Here is a 20,513-nt window from a genome sequence, read left to right on the forward strand (position 1 = left end):
ATATTATTAGTGTGAGATAGAGAGAAATTTTCAATTTGTTTATATTTTAAATTGTACACATATTACCTTACTTTAAACTTATAATTAATTTATTTGCAGTTAAGTATTGAAACAGTAATGATCAAGTTCAAGTTTTAATTAAGTGTCACACTACTGTTTTTTTCTCTATCAAAGTACATTACAGTTATGATCATATACTAAATATGAAAAACAACTCGAACCAGGTAGTGAAGACAAATTCCCAACGGTATTCCTCACTTAATAAGATAATTAAATAATTTGGCAACAATAACTTGCAAAATCAATTATTTAACAGTAATAGATACAAGTTTAGGATGGTACAAGGTCCTTTTCAATCATCTTTGTGGTAGTTGGTTGGCTCTGGGCAATTTATTGCATCAGTTGGTTAAGGTACGCTGTGATCGACCAGTGTGTCGACTGTAGGTGTCCTTGATCATCGTTTTAGTGTTTAGAATGTCCAAGTCTTTGTGGGTAGTATGGTTCCAAACATACCACGGAGTATTTGATATAGGTTACTGCTGTTGTAGGAAAAATTTTATTCAATATATATATNTTTTTAATACAATTTTCCATGATTAATAAGTTGATAGTGTTTAATTATAATAATTTGCCTGCTAGGCTGGAAATTTTTGGGGTATAAAAAAAACGTTTGAAGATATTTTTATTTTCATTTTTATTTTCAAAGTACATAATCAATGCGACATGGTCACATCAGAAATCTAAAAATTTGTTCCCAAACAAAAGTCTCGCCTACATGAAAATGCCGAAGACAAGAAACTTCTACTCAGCCAAAAAATAATCAAAAGGACAAAGCAAACAATTTTGAACTTCTGTAGTCAGTGCTGTGCGTTTACAATGTTACATGTTTCTTTATTATATAATAAAATTAATGGTTGGTGTATGAAGACCTTTTTATTATAAAATAAACACACAAAAAATAAAATTTGCATCACAATGTGCTCTATCAAAGGCAATTTTTTTCAATTAACTGATAAGTGGTTATGGCAAATTATTGTTTAATTTGTTTACATAGCAATTCTAAACAAAACTGTTATGCATAAAAAAATCGGCTAAAAAATAAAATAAAAAGAAATTTTATGCTACATTTTACTTTACAAGCCTTAAAATATAAAATCAATTACTGCTTGTAAATAATACTGATCTAACAAACATTGAACAATATGATAAATTCCATCATTAATATCAATGAAAATGGTTTTGTAAGTGAACAGTTTTTTAATTAAAAAATATAGAATTATTTATTTCCTAAAATATCAAGACATTGCAATGCTTAAAAATAATAATAATAAATTTAGCAAATGGATATTTGAAAATAATTATATCAATTTTAAAGTCAAAACTTATCTTCTATCCTCAACCCTGGATGTCATATTAAGTTTTGCGTGTTCATCAAGTTCCCTGATTACAAATTGCATTTTCTTAACTGTCGCTTCAGCATCTTCGGCATTATTGTTGCAACAGACCACAAGCCTAGCTATGTTCGTTGTCCATGGTAGGATTTTGACTGCTGTTTCAATGCCTTCGTCTAACTCGTCTTTGGTAATCTGACAAAAAATAAAAAGTTTTCTGATCATTACACATTTCCAATTACAATTTTCCTTACTGATTATTCTACTATCTAGTTAATAATAAGTAGAGAGTGGATTTAGTGAAATTAAATATATGTGTGCGTGCGTGCGTGCGTGCGTGCGTGCGTGTGTGTGTGTGTGTGTGTGTGTGTGTATTTTTTAACAAATATGCAAGTAAAAAAGAAAAATATGTAAAATAAATATTAAAAAATTAGTTAATGAATTTTATAATTTACAGATATATTAGTTGACAAGTAAAAAGGAATAATAAAACACCAAAATAAAATCAAGAATAAACTTTTAATTTTAAAATGTTAAAATGTAAATAAATAAGTGTATCTTTCTTGGGCTAAAAAAGCACTATGAAATAAAATATATACACGGTATATAATATAATATATATACTAGGTATTTGAAAAATTTGAACACGTTATCAAATCCTTAATCTTGAAAATTATTTGAAATAATTTAAATTTTTTAATTTTCCAAACTAAAATTAAATCAATCTGATGTTGAATATTTTTTTCCCAACCTATAGAATGTTCACATCTAAGGATAAAATGGGAGCCTAATTGAAGACTGCAATTACATTTGAAGTGAAAGAATTTTTTCCCCCAATCAAAATAAGAGCAATCTCTTTGATTTGTCAAGTTCAGGATTTTTTAAATTTTTTTAGGACATTCGTAATGTTTTGATTCATTTTATCTGCTGTCCTTCCAATAATATTCTCCGATTTCCAGAAGTTGTAGTTTACTACAGCAATGCTGTCTTAGAGTGAGACAAATCCGGGTTCCCAGTTGCGTAATTGTGCTTGCCTGTTGGAAGCAATGAAAGCTAAATTTTGCACGAGTCTATTTATTTCCGTTAATCTTCGAATTTTGCAATGACTTTAATTTTTGAAAAATTTTCATCATAGTATTCGGTGGCTTCTACCCAGGTCCCACCTCATTACAACAAGTTATGGTCAGAGCAATAAATCTGTATAGTCACAATACATCCTCCCTACCCTACTCTTTAGGAAATTCTTTTTTATTTATTTATGTTTGATATCAAAGATATGGATCTGAAAATTCACTTTTCTCAAAATTTTTGTTTGCATCTTGAATTCTCTAGTCTCTGAAACCCTTCTTATGTTTTTTTTATTTTTATTCTCAATCATTTTATTGTTTATTTTATTAAATATGGGCCAAAATATATAAATTAAGGTAAAATATGTTACTATATGTAAAATAAAATATAGTTTATTTGCTTTTAAATAGCATGGAACATGTAATAAAAGTTCCAAAATCGGTGTACTTAGGCCCAGAAAAAAAGTAAAAATAAATTCAGTCCCTAATAATAAATAAAATATCACTACTGAAGACAGAAAAAAGTTGAAACACATCTACCAGCCCAAACTATCAATAATAGGCCAAAATGATTGAAGATGACTAGATTGGTTCATTACCCCAAATCTCACATTATTTCTAGATATATATTTTTCTTTTTTATATAACCTAAAAATATATATAAATTCACTTACTGAAGCAAGTCGTTTGCAGAATTGTTGGGATGTGATAACATGTGTATCAACGTGAATCAAAAGAATATTCGTTTCCAAACTGTCCAAATCCACCTGCACTACTTGGCTTTTCATATCGTGAATCCCTAAATAACCAAATTACAAATAAATTAACAAATAAAATAAAAAATATGTAATTTAAAATAGTTCATGTTTTTTTTTAAATTAATATTCTTGCGGCTACATGTTAAATTAAAACAAGGTTGTAACTCTTTACAGCTTGTTAGTAAGCAACAACATGAACTATACAATTTATAATTTGTATTTAACAACTTTTTACTTTTATTTAAATGAATTAGCTTTGTCAGACAGCACATCTTTGAACTCAAATTTGTAGTTTATACCTTTAGCCACAGTTCTTGCATGAATATGATCTTCTTCCAATCTTTCGACCATATGGTCAAGAGCGTAAATTCCAGCGGCTGCCACTAAACCAACTTGTCTCATACCTCCTCCAAGGACTTTTCTCAACTGCCTAGCTCTGTTCAATAGAAAAAAAAAGTTTCATTTAGTACAATCGCTTACTCATTGGTTCAATTGAAATTTACTTATGGATGAAATCGGCTTTGCCTATAAGCAAACTTCCGATTGGCGCACCTAGCCCTTTGCTCAAGCATACATTGATAGAATCGCAATCCCGCACAATCTCGTGTGCTGGGACTTTGGAGCTTACGACACTGTTGAAAAATCTAGCTCCGTCCATGTGAAGAGGCACTCCAGTATCTTTCAGCGCATCACTGAGCTGAAAAAAAAAAATTGGCCTATATATTATGGATTTTCTAGTAGCATCATTTGTGTATGCAAAAGTTTAGTCTTTTAGAATTTTTTTCACATAAAATAATCAACTGAATTTTTATTTTTTGGTTTATTTATTTATTTTTTTAATTACTACGTTTTTCTACAAGTTATATAACATTAGCAATTAAAAATGAAATGTTATAATTTCACTAATGAAGATAACATATTAACCTTTGAAGAGATTTCACACAATTGAAAACAATGTTGTTGTTTTTTTCTTGATTTTTGTAAAATTATAATTTTTCATAATCGATTCAGGTAAAAAAAATGCAACTAACGAATAATAACTATCAATAAAAAAATATATATTTAAAAAAAATACTGCTTCAAAATAAGATAGCTTATAATCTCGTTTCATTTTATCAATGAAATCAAATCAAATTATTAACATCCCTCACCTCTCTAAGCCAACTGAGAGGAGTGACTCGCCCTCCACAAGAATTGTGCGTGTTTTCAACGCACACAAGCGATGTCCGTGGTTGAAAATTTTGACTTCTTCTAAACTTCTGAAGCATTTCTTTAACACTGAATGTGCCATTGGGAAAGTTAGGAACGCTCCGAAGTTGTACACCTGCAATCTATAAAAAATACAAGTGGCAATAATAATTGGTAATAACATGGTAATTAAAGGTTTAAACTCAACAACAGAACAGCAAACCTCAATAATGTAAAAATTAACAGTATTAAATAAGTAAAAAGATAGGGCTAGGTGGTTCTTTCTTTTATCCAAACTTTTCTACTTATTTGTTATAAAGCACATCATAAATCATTCAATGATTACCTGAGCGGCACCAGCTTGTTCCCATAATAATATATGACTATCTTCACCGACTATTATCTCACAGCCACGATTATCTGCATGGGTCATTACTAACACAAAAAAATATTCACACAAGTAGAATAAGAGTTGATATTAATTAAATTATAAATGCTATAATCAGATTTAAAAAAAAATCAGAAGTTTGCAATTAATCAAATTTTCATATTAACTGCTATGATGCAAGATTTATTAAACTGACTGATAGAAATTTAAGAAAAAAGCCCTTACTTGCCAATAGATTTGCCATGGTACCACTTGCCACAAATAGTGATGTTTCTTTATTTAACATTTTCGCACCTTTTTCTTCCAGTGCTAAAATTGAAATGTTACATAATAATAACCATTATTATCCCATAAAAATTTAAAAGCTGAAAGTATAAATCAATACATACTTAAAGACAAAAAACCGGAACTTGTTTTTTGTTGCATATTTCAAACTATTATGTATTTTTATGGTTATATTAATTAACATACTTATTTTAATGTAAACCAAATTCATGATTTTTAATTAAAACAATATGTAATTATGATGGTTTGAAAGAAAATTCACTGAAGTATTTTTCTTTCAAACCATCATAATTAAATAATTTTTATTAAAATTTTGTCTGAAAACTCTCAGTATCCACAGAAGATTCATACCAAGCGTCACCGCGATAATAGGAAATACCTTGAATTTCAGGCTTCAAAGCATTTTATTTTATATGCATACCAATTAGACACGTTCTGTATCACGTGTGCCTATCGTCAATGTTATGAATGTTTAAGGATTTTATTATTAAAAAAAATACATTGCATGCTAACATACATAAAGTGTATTCAAAGCAAGAAAACAATGTATACATACATGTTCTAAAACTCAACAGCGGATAATGTAAAACGTCAATAATGAAAGCACAGATAATGAGAGCCAACTGTATGTAATTATATAAACATAATTATATAAATAATAATGGATAAGCCCAAAATAAAATTTAAAATAATTAAAACAAAAAATTATGTTAACTAACAACAAGAGATTATACTTAAATATAGAAATTTATTAAATTTTATACCAATAAAAATTGCAAACCAAAAAAATTATGTACCACAATTATTATGACAGAAATATGTTAATATAAGTCAATTGTTTATTATAAATTTAATACCTACCATTAACAGTTGGATCCTCTCCGTATACATCATCTCCTACTTTTGCTTCAAACATGACCTGTCTCATTTCTTTGCTAGGTTTGGAGAATGTATCACTCCGATAATCGACAATCCTCACCTTTTCACAAATAATTTTGACATCAAATATTCATTATTAAATAAATAAATAAATATTACATTTTTTGGATAGGTCAACGATTCTTGAGCATTGTAAATTGAGGCTTTACCAACTTCGAAATAGTTTTTAGCTTCATTCAGCTGTCTTAAAGATCTGCAAAATATCCTTGCGTGCATTTTTGTTTTGTATGGAAAATCCTCGTTAGTTAAAACCTAAAAAAATTGTTAAAATAAAGAAATCGTCAATGTAAAGATAAGAATATTACTTTAAATGGTTCAATTGGGCACTGTTAAGTTTGGTGAGGAAGGAGCCAACTCTGCTTCCTTAAACTTTCCCTACAATAATTTCTACACCTATCTGCATGTTTGACGCATAATTAATTCATCTGGTGGGTGTGGCTTGTAGAACCAGTTCCTCGTTGGCTATGGTTAGTTTGATATTCACCACTGACTACTAGTAATGTTCCCAAAGATGTTTTAAATCGCCTGACCAGGGTTTATCAGTCTTGACCTCTTAATTGCGTCAAATACATGAATTATAAAATCCGATTTATGACATCAATCACTCTATTACGATTTTAATCTTTCTTTTATTCTCGGTTTGTTAGTTGTTTTAATGCCAATTGTATTAAAGCCCTAAAAATATTTTTTAATATGTTAATATTCTTACTTTCAATAACGTTTGATGCAAGTAGTGCTAATAAAAACATTCTTGCATTGTCAATTATCAATTTGATCAGGTACACAACATTGCAAAAAGTGCATTTTCAATGTAAACATAAGATCATGAGAAATGACAAAAATCAGAAAAAGTAGCTAGTGATCATAAAAATAATTATTATACTGGAAAACAAGTAGTAATTTAAAGGTCTATTTTAAGTCAGTTTTAAATTTTGGTTGCAAAGAAAAAAAATTTTAATCATGCATTTTGTATTTTACGAGAAAATTTTGAACAGCATTTTCAAAAACTTTTCTTTAAATAGAAAGAAATTCATACAGAATCTTTTGAAATTATTGGGTCTCAACTTCAAAACATTTATTCTAAAAATAGTCAAATATATTTTTCTATAAATTCAAGATAAAACAATTTATCGCAAACCCAAAGCATGAAAACTTGTTTCGTTGTCATAATTTGTTTAAAATAAAGAAGAAATTCATACAGAAAGATCTAATAAATCAAAAACTACTGGGAATTTATTTGTTATATTGGACTTTCATCCCAAAGAGATGCCATTCCCTGATGTGCTGACCCTAGGGTATATTGGAGAGTTAGGCGACTGGGTCGTTTCCCAACCAGGTTGGGTTAGGCTTCAACTGTTGGGTTATTTCAGCTCCTAACACACGCAAACTATAATCCAGCCTAATACTAATCAACTTCTATAATAAAATCTCACACTTAAATATATTCACACCTGTACATTGACTTATTCTCGTTAGTCAGTAGAGTATTTGATATTCCTCCATCAACCTACACACAATATTATAATATAATCTAAATTAGGTAATAAATACACACACTCAAACAAAACACATAACCTTCTTTGTTATAGTTGTAATAAAAAGAAAAGTTTTTCTGCCTACTACCACTTGATTGGCTTCGACTTCAAATGTATATTTTCCAAATATGTAGATTATTACAAAAAAAAAAAAAGTTTAATATAAAACTTATTGCAACGTAACATTTGAATTGATCTAACTATAAAATCAGTTTCTCATGGAACTACCATGCACTAAAACTAGAAGAATCTTCATGAAAACTTGTTTCATTATCATAATTTGTTTAAAATTGAGAAGAAATTTATACAGAAAAGTCTGATAAATCATCAAACTCCTATAAATTTTGTTGATAGGGTTGCAATAAAAAGAAAATATTTATTACTAGTACAGTTTGATATGCCTAATTGTGGTTTAAACTTAAAAACATATATTTTGAAAATGTTTTTTTCTTAAAAATATATTTTATTAAAGTTGAATGTAAAATGACTTACCACAACCCAAGGACTGAATTGATCTAACTAAACAATCAGTTAGTTCATCATGGCACTTAAATACTCGCCCCTAACAATCGTGATTCATACAAAAGAAAGACTTCTGTTGTAACTACTTAACTATGACAAAAATGTTTGAATTGACTTAGATTAGATAAGATTGCATGGTGATTTTCCCATTTATTTCCAAAAACTTTCTTCTAAAAAGCAAAAATTCACTTATTATTGCTTACAAACTACTCTTACTGCTCTATTCACATAATGCAATTTATTCTAATTGTTGATATTATAGTTTCAAAACTTTTTTATTTCTTTTATATTTTTTAATTGCACTATCTCTCCTGCATTAGCAAAACCTCAGTTCGCATATTCAATGTGGTGATGAATTTTTTTGTCAAGGGGAGGGGTTTAAAGTCCTGTGGAGATGTTGGGAATTGAACCCACAACCACAAGAGTCTAAGAACCAAGATTCTGTTGCTTTACCCACTCGGGTTTATGCAGTCCCCATTTTTGTGGTCTTAATCAACCATTCCAAACAGTAAAGATCACCGAAAAGAGAAGTTCGATGTTATTTACTTATGCACAGCTTGTAATAATCAAAGTGTCAGCCATCAAAACAATTCTGCATGATGACTTAGGCCTAGGAGAAAATGAATAAAAAATATTTTAAAAGAATTATCCAATAGCCACGACTACCTTGCAATATAATGCTGATAAAATACAGCATAAAAAGCAAAAATAAATGCTCTACAAAAACACAAAAACCTAACTGCTGTTTCTTTTTTTTAAATGCGTTTTATTCAAATTAATTGTAAATTTATAATCACAAAATTGCCTATGGAGCTTGGTCATTTTTGGTTTTGTTCTGCTCATTCTCACTATTTTAAGGCATCATTCTGCTTACATCTGTGACTAACTTCAAACCCCTTCACAGAAAGAGAAAGGCTGGCATGTAAATGGGATTAATCAGTACAAAAGTAACAAAGGAAGTAACAAATAGCAAACCATTATTTACTGTTTATTTTGACTACAATAGCCCCTAATTACCTGTAATTAATGTGGAAATATAAATGATTTAATTTTAAACCAAATAAATTGAGTGGTGAGTTAAATTTGTTCATCAGTGTAATATCGATAAAAATAAGTGATAAATTTAATGCAATATAAGATTCTGATGATGGGTACAAATTCCTGAAATGTCCAAATAAATGTAAATAAGTAATTTATTTACTTTTTTATTTTAAACCACATGGAAATGTTTTCTAAAATAAATCGAAAAATTGAAATAAGACAAATCAGTCTTAAAAATTCCATGCTAAATAAAACACCTTTATAAGCTAAAATTATTTACAAAAAAAGGCACATATGACATGGCAGTAAATATCCAAAAGGCCAAATGACCATCTTTTATTTTCATTTTATTTTAATTCTTATTTATTTTTAAGAAGAATATATTAAAAATAATTGATAGACTGACTCATTCACTCTTTCTTTCTATCTCTTTCCCTTGTTTCTACAAACTTAGTCTGGTATTTCTAGTAATATGCAAAATTAGTAAAATTAAACATTTTTTTATGTTTATTTCACTTTGTTAGGTTTATATGAGTTAATTTCAATATAAGTTATCGTATACCAATGTTGACATTTAATTATAAATTTTTTATTTTTCATTTTTATTGCTGTATTACCAGATGTGAAAAAGAGTCCAGTTTCACATTTTTATAATAAAACTTAACGATTAAACATATCAAATATATTTCTCACCAAATAACAGAGCAAGATTTGTTCTAATCGACTGTTCAGGCGACACTGCTGTTATTTGCAAGTAGGATGTGTTTGATTGATGTCAACAATGCATAATTTGTGGGGAGCTTGGATTGAAATACCTTAATCTGTCCGTAACAACAATTTAACGAATTTAATAGGTTAAAACTATAAAGCTAAAATATTGATTTGGTCGTAGGAAATAATGTTAAAATCAATTTATATATTTTTTAACTCAAACATGAAAATGTTCATAAATGGGGTAGTTTTTCATAATCGTACTAATCATTAGGGTATGTATTTAATTGCTCTGGCACAAACTGTTAGAGAATCTTCATCAGGTTTAATTTTTTTCTTTCAATTTAAGAAAAATCAGTGTTGATTTTTATTAAAGTCTAATTGATATTAATACAAATGCATTATTTGTATGTACAATAATTTGAAAAATACAAATAAAACCGATTATATTGCACATGTTGCTAGTTCCATCAATACTCCTACCTAGAGAGCATGTGCTTTCTTACCCTTGTCCTTTGGTTATTGCATCTCGTATGTTTCACTCTCCCCAGAGTTGACCAGTTACTGTTTTTGGATGGCTCAAATTCTCGCCTTAATTCGTTACACTAGGCATGCATGGAATAACAGATATTAGTTAAGGAGTTTAATTTTTGATTTGTATTGTACAACCTGTTTTTCTTTTCTTTCTTTCTCCTTTTAACAGTTGCTATTTCTCTTTTCTTTCAATTTATTGCATAGGCAATAATTATTAATCTTACTTTATTGTGTATTTTTTTCGTTTCTGATTGTTTAATCAATGACCTCTGGCAGACGGATCCAAAATCCATGTCCATAAATGCTTTGAAAGCATAATTATCATTTTTTCTTATGTTCAATAAAGCATTATTATTATGTATTTAATTGCTCTTACTGTTGCAGAATCTTCATCAGGTTTAATTTTTTCTTTCAATTTAAGAAAAATCAGCCACCTTATACAGGGTGGGTGACCAAGACCCGAGGGGTTAAATGCCTGGGTAGACTTGTGCCCCATCCCTAAAAGGTCCAGGACTTGGTCGGCTCACGTGTCCTGCATAAACCTCTTGGACTTGTGCACAAACCCTAAGATTTTGGACCATTTTATCTCGGGGAGTGATTTGGTGATGTTCTCTCCTTCAAAGATTTCAAATCTAGACCTAGCATACCTATCACACTCTGCGAGGTAGTGCCTTGCCGTTTCTTCTTTTATTTCGCAGAAGCGGCAAAAGGGATCTGGCAGGATACCCATTACGAAGAGGTCTTCTCAGTGGGCAGTGGCCCGTCAAAATACCTATCAGCCTCCTAATTCCCTTCCTTGAGATAGAGAATAGCCATTTCGATTTATTTTTGGATGTATCTTTTTTATGTGGCAAGTTGCTAGGCCACACTAGGGTTTGGGGTCTAGAGAAGTCATATTGGCTTCTTTTTTTGACCGACATGTCATGGTCAGGTTATTGGTGCCTCTGTCTTCTGCCAGGGATTTCATATAATTCCATTAGCTTTTTGCCTTTACTTTGTGCAAGAACCTGGTATTTTTATTTCTCTGGTGCATTATTCAACTATGATGTCAGACTGAAAAACTAATTTTAACTAATGAAACAGTTCAAATGTGAAAAGAAACAAGAAGAAAATTTTAATTATTAATTTGTACGGGGTTTTAAATCTTGCAATCTGCAAAATTTGTCTTCCCAGAATTTAATTCAAACTAAAGGAAATTTTTTTAAAATCCAAATTCCAGTAAAGGCTGAAGATCTGGCTACCATGTCATCAAGCCGTGAAAGACTGAAAATCTGAAAGAAATGCTACACAGATCCATAAAAATAGTTACAGAAAAATATGTTATTAAGTCCATATGAACTTATTTCATGGATTTAGAAGATAAAATGGATAGGAGCTTAATTTTAGGACTGAATTTATCCCTTTCTTTTAGTACTTATTAACACCACGTGAACTCGAGTCAAAACAAATTTTACCATCTGGAAAAAATGGCGGTTATCTTTTGTTATTTTATTAAAGGATATTTTTGTTTGAAAACAATTTGCTTTTATGATATATTCATTGGTTTTTAATAAACTGACTTTGCCAATCGTGACTAAATGGTCTCCCAAGTGCACAATCGTTCCATTCTTAAAGATAAATAAATGAATTGAACAATGTTCCGAGTGAAGTTTTATTCTATTGATTTATATATTCTTCAGGGTAACCCCAAAGTGATCGTCAGTGTCTCACGTGAGTTTTCAGTTTATTCCTAATTTAATCCACTATTTGGAGACAATCTCCAACTTTCTCTAAACTATTTTGTGATATATCTCACCAAAGCTATCAAGCGAAGAGACGAGAAATTTGAATTTTTTTTTACAAAAAAATAACCGATGAGATTCTCGAATTTCGTTTATCTTCAAGTCCGATTCTGTTGAATTCTTCGGGTAGAAACGCCTTGGAAACTTTACCCCGACTCATTTTTAAAATATCATTCACTTTTTCAGAACAACCCGGATATATTTTAACTTACAAAAATAGGTTGTTATTTTACATCGAAAAATTGTCACCCAGTACATTGAATTTTTAGTAACAAGTGGCAAAAGGCATGTATTTTGGCAATAAAGTCGTTTTAGATCATTTTTTGTCTGCCTACCCTAGCTGTTACGAGCTGAAATCTAGAGGCCCTTCATCAATATTACTCGTTTTTAATAATTTTGAAAGTATTTCAACCCTACTTCTATTTAACTTTTGCAACCAAATTTCATTGCTAAATAAGGCCTTGCTCGTTTAATTCGATCGTCCGCAAGTTTTGTTTAACGCCTTATTTGGACAGATACGAAACAAAGTTTCCAGGTGCGGTCGAGACCTGAGAAAATCAGTTTTTAATGGTTATCGAGGGTTAATCCTAATTTAAAATGTCAAGTCCTACGCAAAAGGCTATCCTAAAAATAATTAAATCCCCCCCCTTTATAGAGAGACTTTATTATCCAGAAATAATTGTGGGAATCATTGATCATGGTCATCAGTATAACGTGCTGAGATTTTTTTATATTACTAAATGAAAAAGTTGTCTGTTAGCAAGTTTCATAGAGCATAAAGTATTTTCCCTAATGGGCAGATTTCAGTTTTTGAAGAAATCATAAGAGGATTTTATTTACAACATTTAAAACTGTATTCCTGATCTTTAATTTCTCTTCAATTTGAAGTCTGACTTTGTTTAAAAATTTCATATTGAAACTGCCCTACTATTTGAATTTTTTAAAATTCAGCTTTCCAAGTAAACACCCTGTTTAAATATTCTCTCAAGTTAAACCCTGAAAAGGCGTGTAGAATTAATTGTCCACAAGTTAATTAGAATCATTACGATAATCAGAATTACGTACAAAAATCCTGCAGTTTTTACTTACTTAATATTCGATGAGCGAGCATTCGAAACTGTTCGTGAGAACTTCCTAAGCTTCCCTTAGAGAATCAATACTTCACATTTACCCGTGCCAGTTTCGGACTTAGATGAATGCCTGTGAAAGAGAATAATAGCAAATAGGTTTTACTTTGAGTACCACTTGGCGTTTATATGCTTTGGGTGTTGTTGAGGGCACAACGAAGCTTTCCATTATGACTTCCAAGTCCCCCCTAAGCTTGCCATTGTCTTATATAGGCACACCAGGCACCATATAAATATGTACATGATCATAGCCTTGATATAAACATTACAGACTTATCCAGACACTCTTCCTATATTTTAGGTAAGGGTAGCTAGTTGTAAAAATTTACTCACCATGTTGGGCAAAAGTGAATTAAAATAACTTCAAAACTTGGCTATTATAGAGCACAGACGAAACATAAATTTAAATCAAGCTCGTTTATTTCTTTATACCATACCATATATGGTCTATGGAACTTTCCCTTGAGTACCGGTTTAACGATTAATTCTTTAATTAAGTCGTACAACGCTGATGGCAACCACCATTTTCAAAAGGAATTCATCCCCTATTTAGATTCTATTTGGTATTAATTAAACAACGTTAAATATAATGAATATCTTCTTCCTGCCGAATCGTACAAAAATGACCGTTTGTCATTAGTGATAAGAAGGATGCGCTAATTAAGATCTTAATCCGACCCAGTCGCGAATTTCCCTTATTATTTTGATGTATCATTTTTAGCTGACTTCGAACCGACAAAACGGGGACTTCTTCCTGTCAAAAATGTTACTGCTGATGCAGCGGTTAAATATGACAATCTTTGGAAAAATTATACAAGTTTTACATAATTTATAGAAAAACATCAGACAGAAATCAGATCTTCTGTTTTACGTTTACCTCAATCCAAAATTTAACGTCATTAATCATGCACCAATTTAACTGACAAGGCGAGGATTTTGATGAAACTTTTTTAAGTGATACTAAGTCGAAAAATATTAGTCACAAGACTTGCCAAAGTACTATTGGGTTGTCCGGAAAATAATGCAGGATTTTAAGTTTTCATTAAAAAAAATCTATATAAAATATTCTGTTTACGTTTACAGGATTACTCATTTGTATGAATGTCANATTTTGATTAAAGAACATTGCTTTAAAGTAACTAGTTTCTTTTTTTTTGTTTAATACCAAAATCCTGCATTATTTTCCGGACAACCCAATATAAGAACCGAGAAAAAATTATTTTATCTAATTTAAGTAATTTTTAAAATATGGTTTTCTGTCTTTGATGTGCATGTATTTCAAAGTTATAATATATCATTCTATGTATTTTTTCATCTTGAATAAGAAAATGATATGCACGAAGTATTAAATGAGATTAGATATACGAAAAGTTACAAAAACAAAAACAGGCTTGCAGTAAAGTAGGTCAATTTTTTTAAACCAATTCTGATTCGTTGTAAGCACAATTTAAAGCCCACAAGACCGCATGTTTATGGCAAACAAAAAATTTTTGGCTGTATTTGGTATTTTGTTGGCTTAAAAATTCACATCTCCTCTGGATTTTACGATCATCCATATTTCACCGCGAGTGAGGAAGAAAGTAATTGCGACCAGTTCATTTCAAAATAAATTTAAATTTTCATGATAATGCCACATAGTTTATATTGTGGGATAACCTCGTAGTCACTTTGATAGTAGTTTATTCATAGATTTTTCTTTATGAGTCAGTTCAAAAAATGGCTGATCTTATATATTTTTACAACTATGTCCAATTTTTAAATTATTGAGTTAGTTAAATTGGAAAACTAATTAACAAGATTCAGCATCCCGGTACTTGGCTAACTTTGGATCTAAACCACAAAGTTAAACAAATATAGATACTTCTATTAACAATTTTACCCATTTTCTGTAAAGATTTTCCATCTGCCCTGATGAATAAGTAATTTTCTAACTTTAACGGAAACATTATGTAAATTTAAAGAAAAACAATTTGTAGTTTGGTTTTTCCGATCATTATGTCTTCGTAGCCTCACTGTTTTGTCAGAGGCGTTTCAGGTTCTCGCTATCTTCAATGGTGAGTTTTCGTCTTGCCTTACCTTATATCCCTGACCACATAAAAACTTTAGATGAATCATAGATTTTTACGTTTTTTCTAACCGATGTGATTGCAGTTTTTATGTAATTCAGACTTTTTTATCTTAAAAACCTAGTGACCTCAAACAGAAAACACAAAATTCAGGTAGCTTCTAAATTTTTGAAGATCAAAGTAAAAATCGAGAAATTTCTTCTAGTCATGTCTTAACCTGCTTATAACCCTGACCCACTACAAATCTACGGTTAAATGATCAGAAACTGCCTACCCTATACTACTTTGGTCTTTAAGACGCGTTACAGGTCCTCCTCGTCTTCAGTGGTAGGTTTGCCCCTTGCCTGCTCAAAACCTCAAAACCTTCGATGAAACAACATTTAACACCTTTTTCATTCCGATGAGATAGTTGTTTTTATATTAGACTTAGTTCTTCTAAAAATGTTTATTTTGCTGTTGAACCAGTTAAATATTTGTTGTTTGTAGTTGGTCAAGGATATAAGTAGGGTGAGCCACCTCCAAATATCTGAGCCAACGACGTGCACCAATGAGGAAACTAAACAACCTTAGGAATTATCAAAGTAAACATTGTGTGTGTGTGTGTGTGGGGACTTCTGGGCGACAATGCAAGCCCCAATGCAAGAGAATGCTTCCCATATGCCCCCTGAGTCCCCCCGTGCTGCCTGGCTCCTCGGTCGGGCGTCTGCTTCCCCCGCAGGCCGCACTCAGGACAGATTCAAGGCAAATATAACCCTAATTGTGGTTGCTGCCTTTAAACAAAAAAAAAAAAAAAAAAAAAAAAAAAAAAAAAAAAAAGTAAACTGTTTTTTAAGATCAAAAACTAACATACGTATTTCAAAAGATAAAAATTATTTATATCAGAAAATATAAATAAAAGAATATAAAAAAATCTATGAAGGGGTTTAAATTAAACAACAAAGATCGTGAAGTTTGATCGGGCAGAATCACTGAAGATGGCAAGAAACCGAAATGTGTCAGACCAAAACGTATTATAGCCGGACCGAAGTGATAGGAAAACGTCCAACCTACAGATTCATCTTCCCGCGTAGCTCTAAAGGACTACTGACTAGAAATTATCTCGCTTCAATTTTGTAGATAGATAAAATTGTTTACGAAACATGGTGTACACAACAAAACAGACTTTTTATGACAATAATTTTATCTAGTCGCGGATATTTAATACGACCTTGAATCTATGATCAGTAAAAAATAGGTTAATTTAATAATTTAAAAAAAATAGGCGATTCTTAAAATTAAAAAAAAAAAAAATGAGCTCTAGGCATGGTGTAATATATACTTTTTACTGACAGTAAGTAGCCCATATTGGTGTAAATAATATGTCTTCTTTTAAGCCCGAGCATGCTGAATTTGTTCAGTCATTATTGATCTATTAAAAGTTGTTTTGACATATGGACGACAAGCGAGTATTTTAAACGTAATTACTTGTCCAACCGTAAATTACAACTATCCTATATAAACAGGCTTTATGACTAATAAAGGATCGTAGATTGACAGTGCAGGGTGTGAAAATCAACAGCTAGGCAAATAAGGCCAACGGTCCGTTTCAGTCGGACGCAACATAGTCCTTGTTATGCCGTAGCGTTGTTGGCCGCTGGATCCACTCGATTCCATATATAGTCAAATAACCGTAGTGGGATAAACTAGGCTGTATAATAGAGACTCGTGATGTTGAGGGGGGGTAGTGTTTCGAAACGTTGGGATGAGAGGACACTGGTTTAACTTTACTACCATATTTAGCATGGTGATTATTCAGAGATAACGCCATGTGGCGTTTGAGGTAACTCGAACCTCTGTTCGTATTGCTCAACTTAATCCAATCCAGTAACGCGCATTTCGGGCGCCGAAATGTGACTCACCGCCTTCCCCAACAAGGAAAGAGGTTGAATTTCTTCAATTATTATCCCGACAGCCCCACCTCGACCTAAAAAGACTAAATCGAACAACCAATGTTCACGGTGATTTTAAAATAACGATTTCTGTCAGAGCTATATTTTATAAATTATGCATAACGTTAGAAAGGTTTTTAAAATTTAAATTATTTGAAAGTGACATAAAAATTTTATCCTCTCATACAGAAAAAACATTCAGTAATTTTACATTGTGGAGTTTGCTTCTGTGGCTCCGATGTTCCCTGATCATATTGTTCTTCAAAGTCTCTTAGCATGATGTTAAAATTGGCATTTGTCATCTCAGATATCCACTAAAGTTGGCAAAATTCCGATTTACATCATAAAACCCCGAATATGTTGATAATGATGGTCATGAATATTGAAAAAGATTCATAAAAGAAATTTTTGTGCCGTTATCTGTGACCAAAAGAAGTTTTTTTCACATATACAAAACTAGTATAACATGCTTTTATATTTATTATTTATTTTATTGTATTATTTATTATTTCTGAATGAATCAAAGTGAACGCTTTGAATTTGAATTGAATTTTGGATAATAGATACGTTCGGTTTCTCGCTTTTTGTGGTGAGCACTGTCTTGGCCTCACCCTACTTAGAACCCTGACCGACTGGAACGCCATCACCGACCAAAATAATCGAAGACGACAGACTATATGCCCATCATCACGCATATTTCAAGGGGAAATCTCAAAATTCCTCGTTGTTTCGGTTTGTCAGACCTATTTCGGTTTCTCGAAATGTGTTGGGTAGTGTCTTGCCTCACCCGGCTTAGAACCCTGACTGACCGCAAAATCCATTACCGACCAAATTAATCGGAGACGACCAGACTATATGCCAATAAAAAATTCCTCACTGTTTCGGTTTTTCAGACCCATTTCGGATTGTTGTCATGTGTTGGGTAGTGTCTTGCCTCACCCTGTTTAAAACCCTGACTGACTTCAAACGCATCACCGACCAAAATAATCGAGACGACCAGACTACATGCCCATCATCACGCATAATTCAAGAGGAAATCTCAAAATTTGTTTTGTTTGGCACACCCATTTCGGTTTCTCGTCATTTCTTTGCTGGGTAGTATCTTGCCTCACTCTGCTTACAACCCTGACTGACTGGACATCCATCACCGACCAAAATAATCTGAGAAACCTAGACTACATGCCCATCACACGCATATTTCATGGGGAAATCTCAAAATTCCTCAATGTTTCGGTTTGTCAGACCCATTTCGGTTTCTCGAAATGTGTTGGGTAGTGTCTTGTCTTACCCTGCTTACAAACCTGACTGACTGGAAATCCTCATCGGTCACAATGATCAGAGGCGATAGGACCCCTTAGAACCAAAAAGTTATCTCAAAATTCCTTTCAGGCCCTTTCACGAATAAAACACATTAAGATTTCTTTAATATTAGCTATCTTAAGCTTGTTTCTTTTTTGTACAAATTTAGTTTAAAGCAGCAAGAATTTAATTTTTTGTTTTAGGATCGGTTCATAGGCTGAAAATCGCCTAGTTCAAGATAATACTTTGATTGAGAGTGTAATGCGAGCAATTCGAACATACAAAACTATCCCAGTCTACTGCTCCCTATGTTCCCACAGGCCAGTTCATAGGGTGGTATCTCTGACCTCCACAAACGAATCGTAAGTAAAAACATCATTTTATAATAGAACGAGAGAAAGAGAGACTGTCACAAATCTCGGAATGGCACGGCTTATGTTGTAACATAAAAATAACAATTCGTTTCATCTCGATCCTAAGGCATTCCGTATGGATGTAGTGAAAATAATGACGTATGTGAAAATGCTGCGGTTACGCGCCGTGGGTTTCAACTTATCAAATATGCTGGACTTTAAAGAGTGAAGTCTGGTCCTTTTGATATCTTTATTTGAAATGTTTAGGAATTTTGTTTTTCAAACAAATCGTTTGATGTCCTCCCGACATGAAAACCCATAAATATCTTACATAGCTGTACAAATTTGGTTTGTATAATTACCACATCGTGCCTACCATTTAAGGTATTGGACGTTTACTTTGACTAATTATCCCATTAACATTTACAAATGTATGAAGTTGTTTTCTCGTTAATCAGCTCAGAAAAAAAATCTTTTTCTAATCAATTTCACAAAGTTCTGTTGGCATAACATAGCTGACCGCTTTACGAGTTTTATCAAATCCACATCATATCCTTAGGATTAAATTGTGAACCGTTGTTGTGCAGTATGCCAGTTATTTTACATTTATACACAGTTTGATCGTCCTCTATCGGTTTGGTCCGCCCGATTGCGCTTGATTGAGAAGAGTTGGATGCTCTTTACAATTAGATAAGCAATTACCGCATTTAATTTCTAAAATGTAATCTTGTGGATCAAAAGTTTTGGATTTGAAATAAACCAAAATAGCCGTAAAAAGGTGATATTTTGTATATATTTTTTAGATTGTGCCCCAAATAACGGGCTAATTTTAGTAAATTAGTTCTTCAAGAGATCTGACCATTCCTCCATAGCCGTACCTGGGCTTAAAAAAAATTATTTTGGATATTTTGAGTGATCGGTTTTTGATTTTATATATACCAAAATTTCCGGAAAGAATTGACATTTTTCGTATATTTTTTAGATTGTGCCCCCCCATAACGGTCTAATTTTTGTAAATTAGTTCTTCAAGAAATCTGCCCATTTTTCCACAGCCGTACTTGGGCTTAAAAAAATTATTTAGGGTATTTTGAGTGATCGGTTTTGGATTTTATATATACCAAAATTTCCGGAAAGAATTGACATTTTTAAATGGTGATCCCATAAAGGTGTAATTCTGGTAAATTATTCACGCGATCTGTGTATTCCTGCATAGCTGTACTTGCCCTTTTCAAAAAATTATTTAGGGTATTTCGAGTAATCGGTTTTGGATTTTATATATACCAAAATTTCCGGACAGAATTACATTTTAAGTATATTTTTTAGATTGTGCCCCCATAAAGGTATAATTTTGATTAATTAGTTATACACGAAATCTGATTATTCTTCCATAGCCTTTCTTGGGCATAAAAAAATTATTTAGGCTATTTCGGGTAATCGGTGTTTGATATTATATTACCAAAATTTCAGGAAAGAATAGATATTTTTAAATGTTGATCCCATTTAAATATATATACATATTAAGATTGTGATCCTACAGAGGTTTAACTTTGGTAAATTAGTTATTCACGTGATATAAGTATTCATTTCAAAAATTATTTAG

At 31.5% G+C, this 20,513-nt stretch overlaps 1 protein-coding gene across 1 annotated transcript; it reads right to left on the reverse strand.

Annotated features, from left to right (window-relative positions):
• Positions 1 to 677: 677 nt before the first annotated feature.
• Positions 678 to 6,523, reverse strand: LOC106673629 (L-allo-threonine aldolase). Its single transcript, XM_014405811.2, has 10 exons — positions 6,322 to 6,523; positions 6,116 to 6,268; positions 5,939 to 6,056; positions 5,018 to 5,101; positions 4,751 to 4,839; positions 4,368 to 4,547; positions 3,720 to 3,913; positions 3,516 to 3,652; positions 3,133 to 3,257; positions 678 to 1,586 (listed from the first exon to the last, which is right to left on the reverse strand). The coding sequence occupies exons 2-10, from the start codon at positions 6,230 to 6,232 to the stop codon at positions 1,383 to 1,385; spliced, it is 1,248 nt and encodes a 415-aa protein (XP_014261297.1). The 5' UTR covers positions 6,233 to 6,268; positions 6,322 to 6,523; the 3' UTR covers positions 678 to 1,382.
• Positions 6,524 to 20,513: the final 13,990 nt, after the last annotated feature.

Source organism: Cimex lectularius, unplaced genomic scaffold, assembly GCF_000648675.2.
Source record: "Cimex lectularius strain Harlan isolate CLEC.00 unplaced genomic scaffold, Clec_2.1 scaffold6, whole genome shotgun sequence".
Lineage (NCBI taxonomy): Eukaryota > Metazoa > Arthropoda > Insecta > Hemiptera > Cimicidae > Cimex > Cimex lectularius.

Coding starts and splice junctions, on each gene's coding strand:
- LOC106673629 (XM_014405811.2), bottom strand. CDS start 6,232: ATGCACGCAAGGATATTTTGCAGATCTTTAAGACAGCTGAATGAAGCT. Junction 4,840..5,017: donor CATGGCAAATCTATTGGCAA/GTAAGGGCTTTT, acceptor TTTTTGTGTTAG/TAATGACCCATGCAGATAAT. Junction 3,258..3,515: donor TGCAAGAACTGTGGCTAAAG/GTATAAACTACA, acceptor TTGGTTATTTAG/GGATTCACGATATGAAAAGC.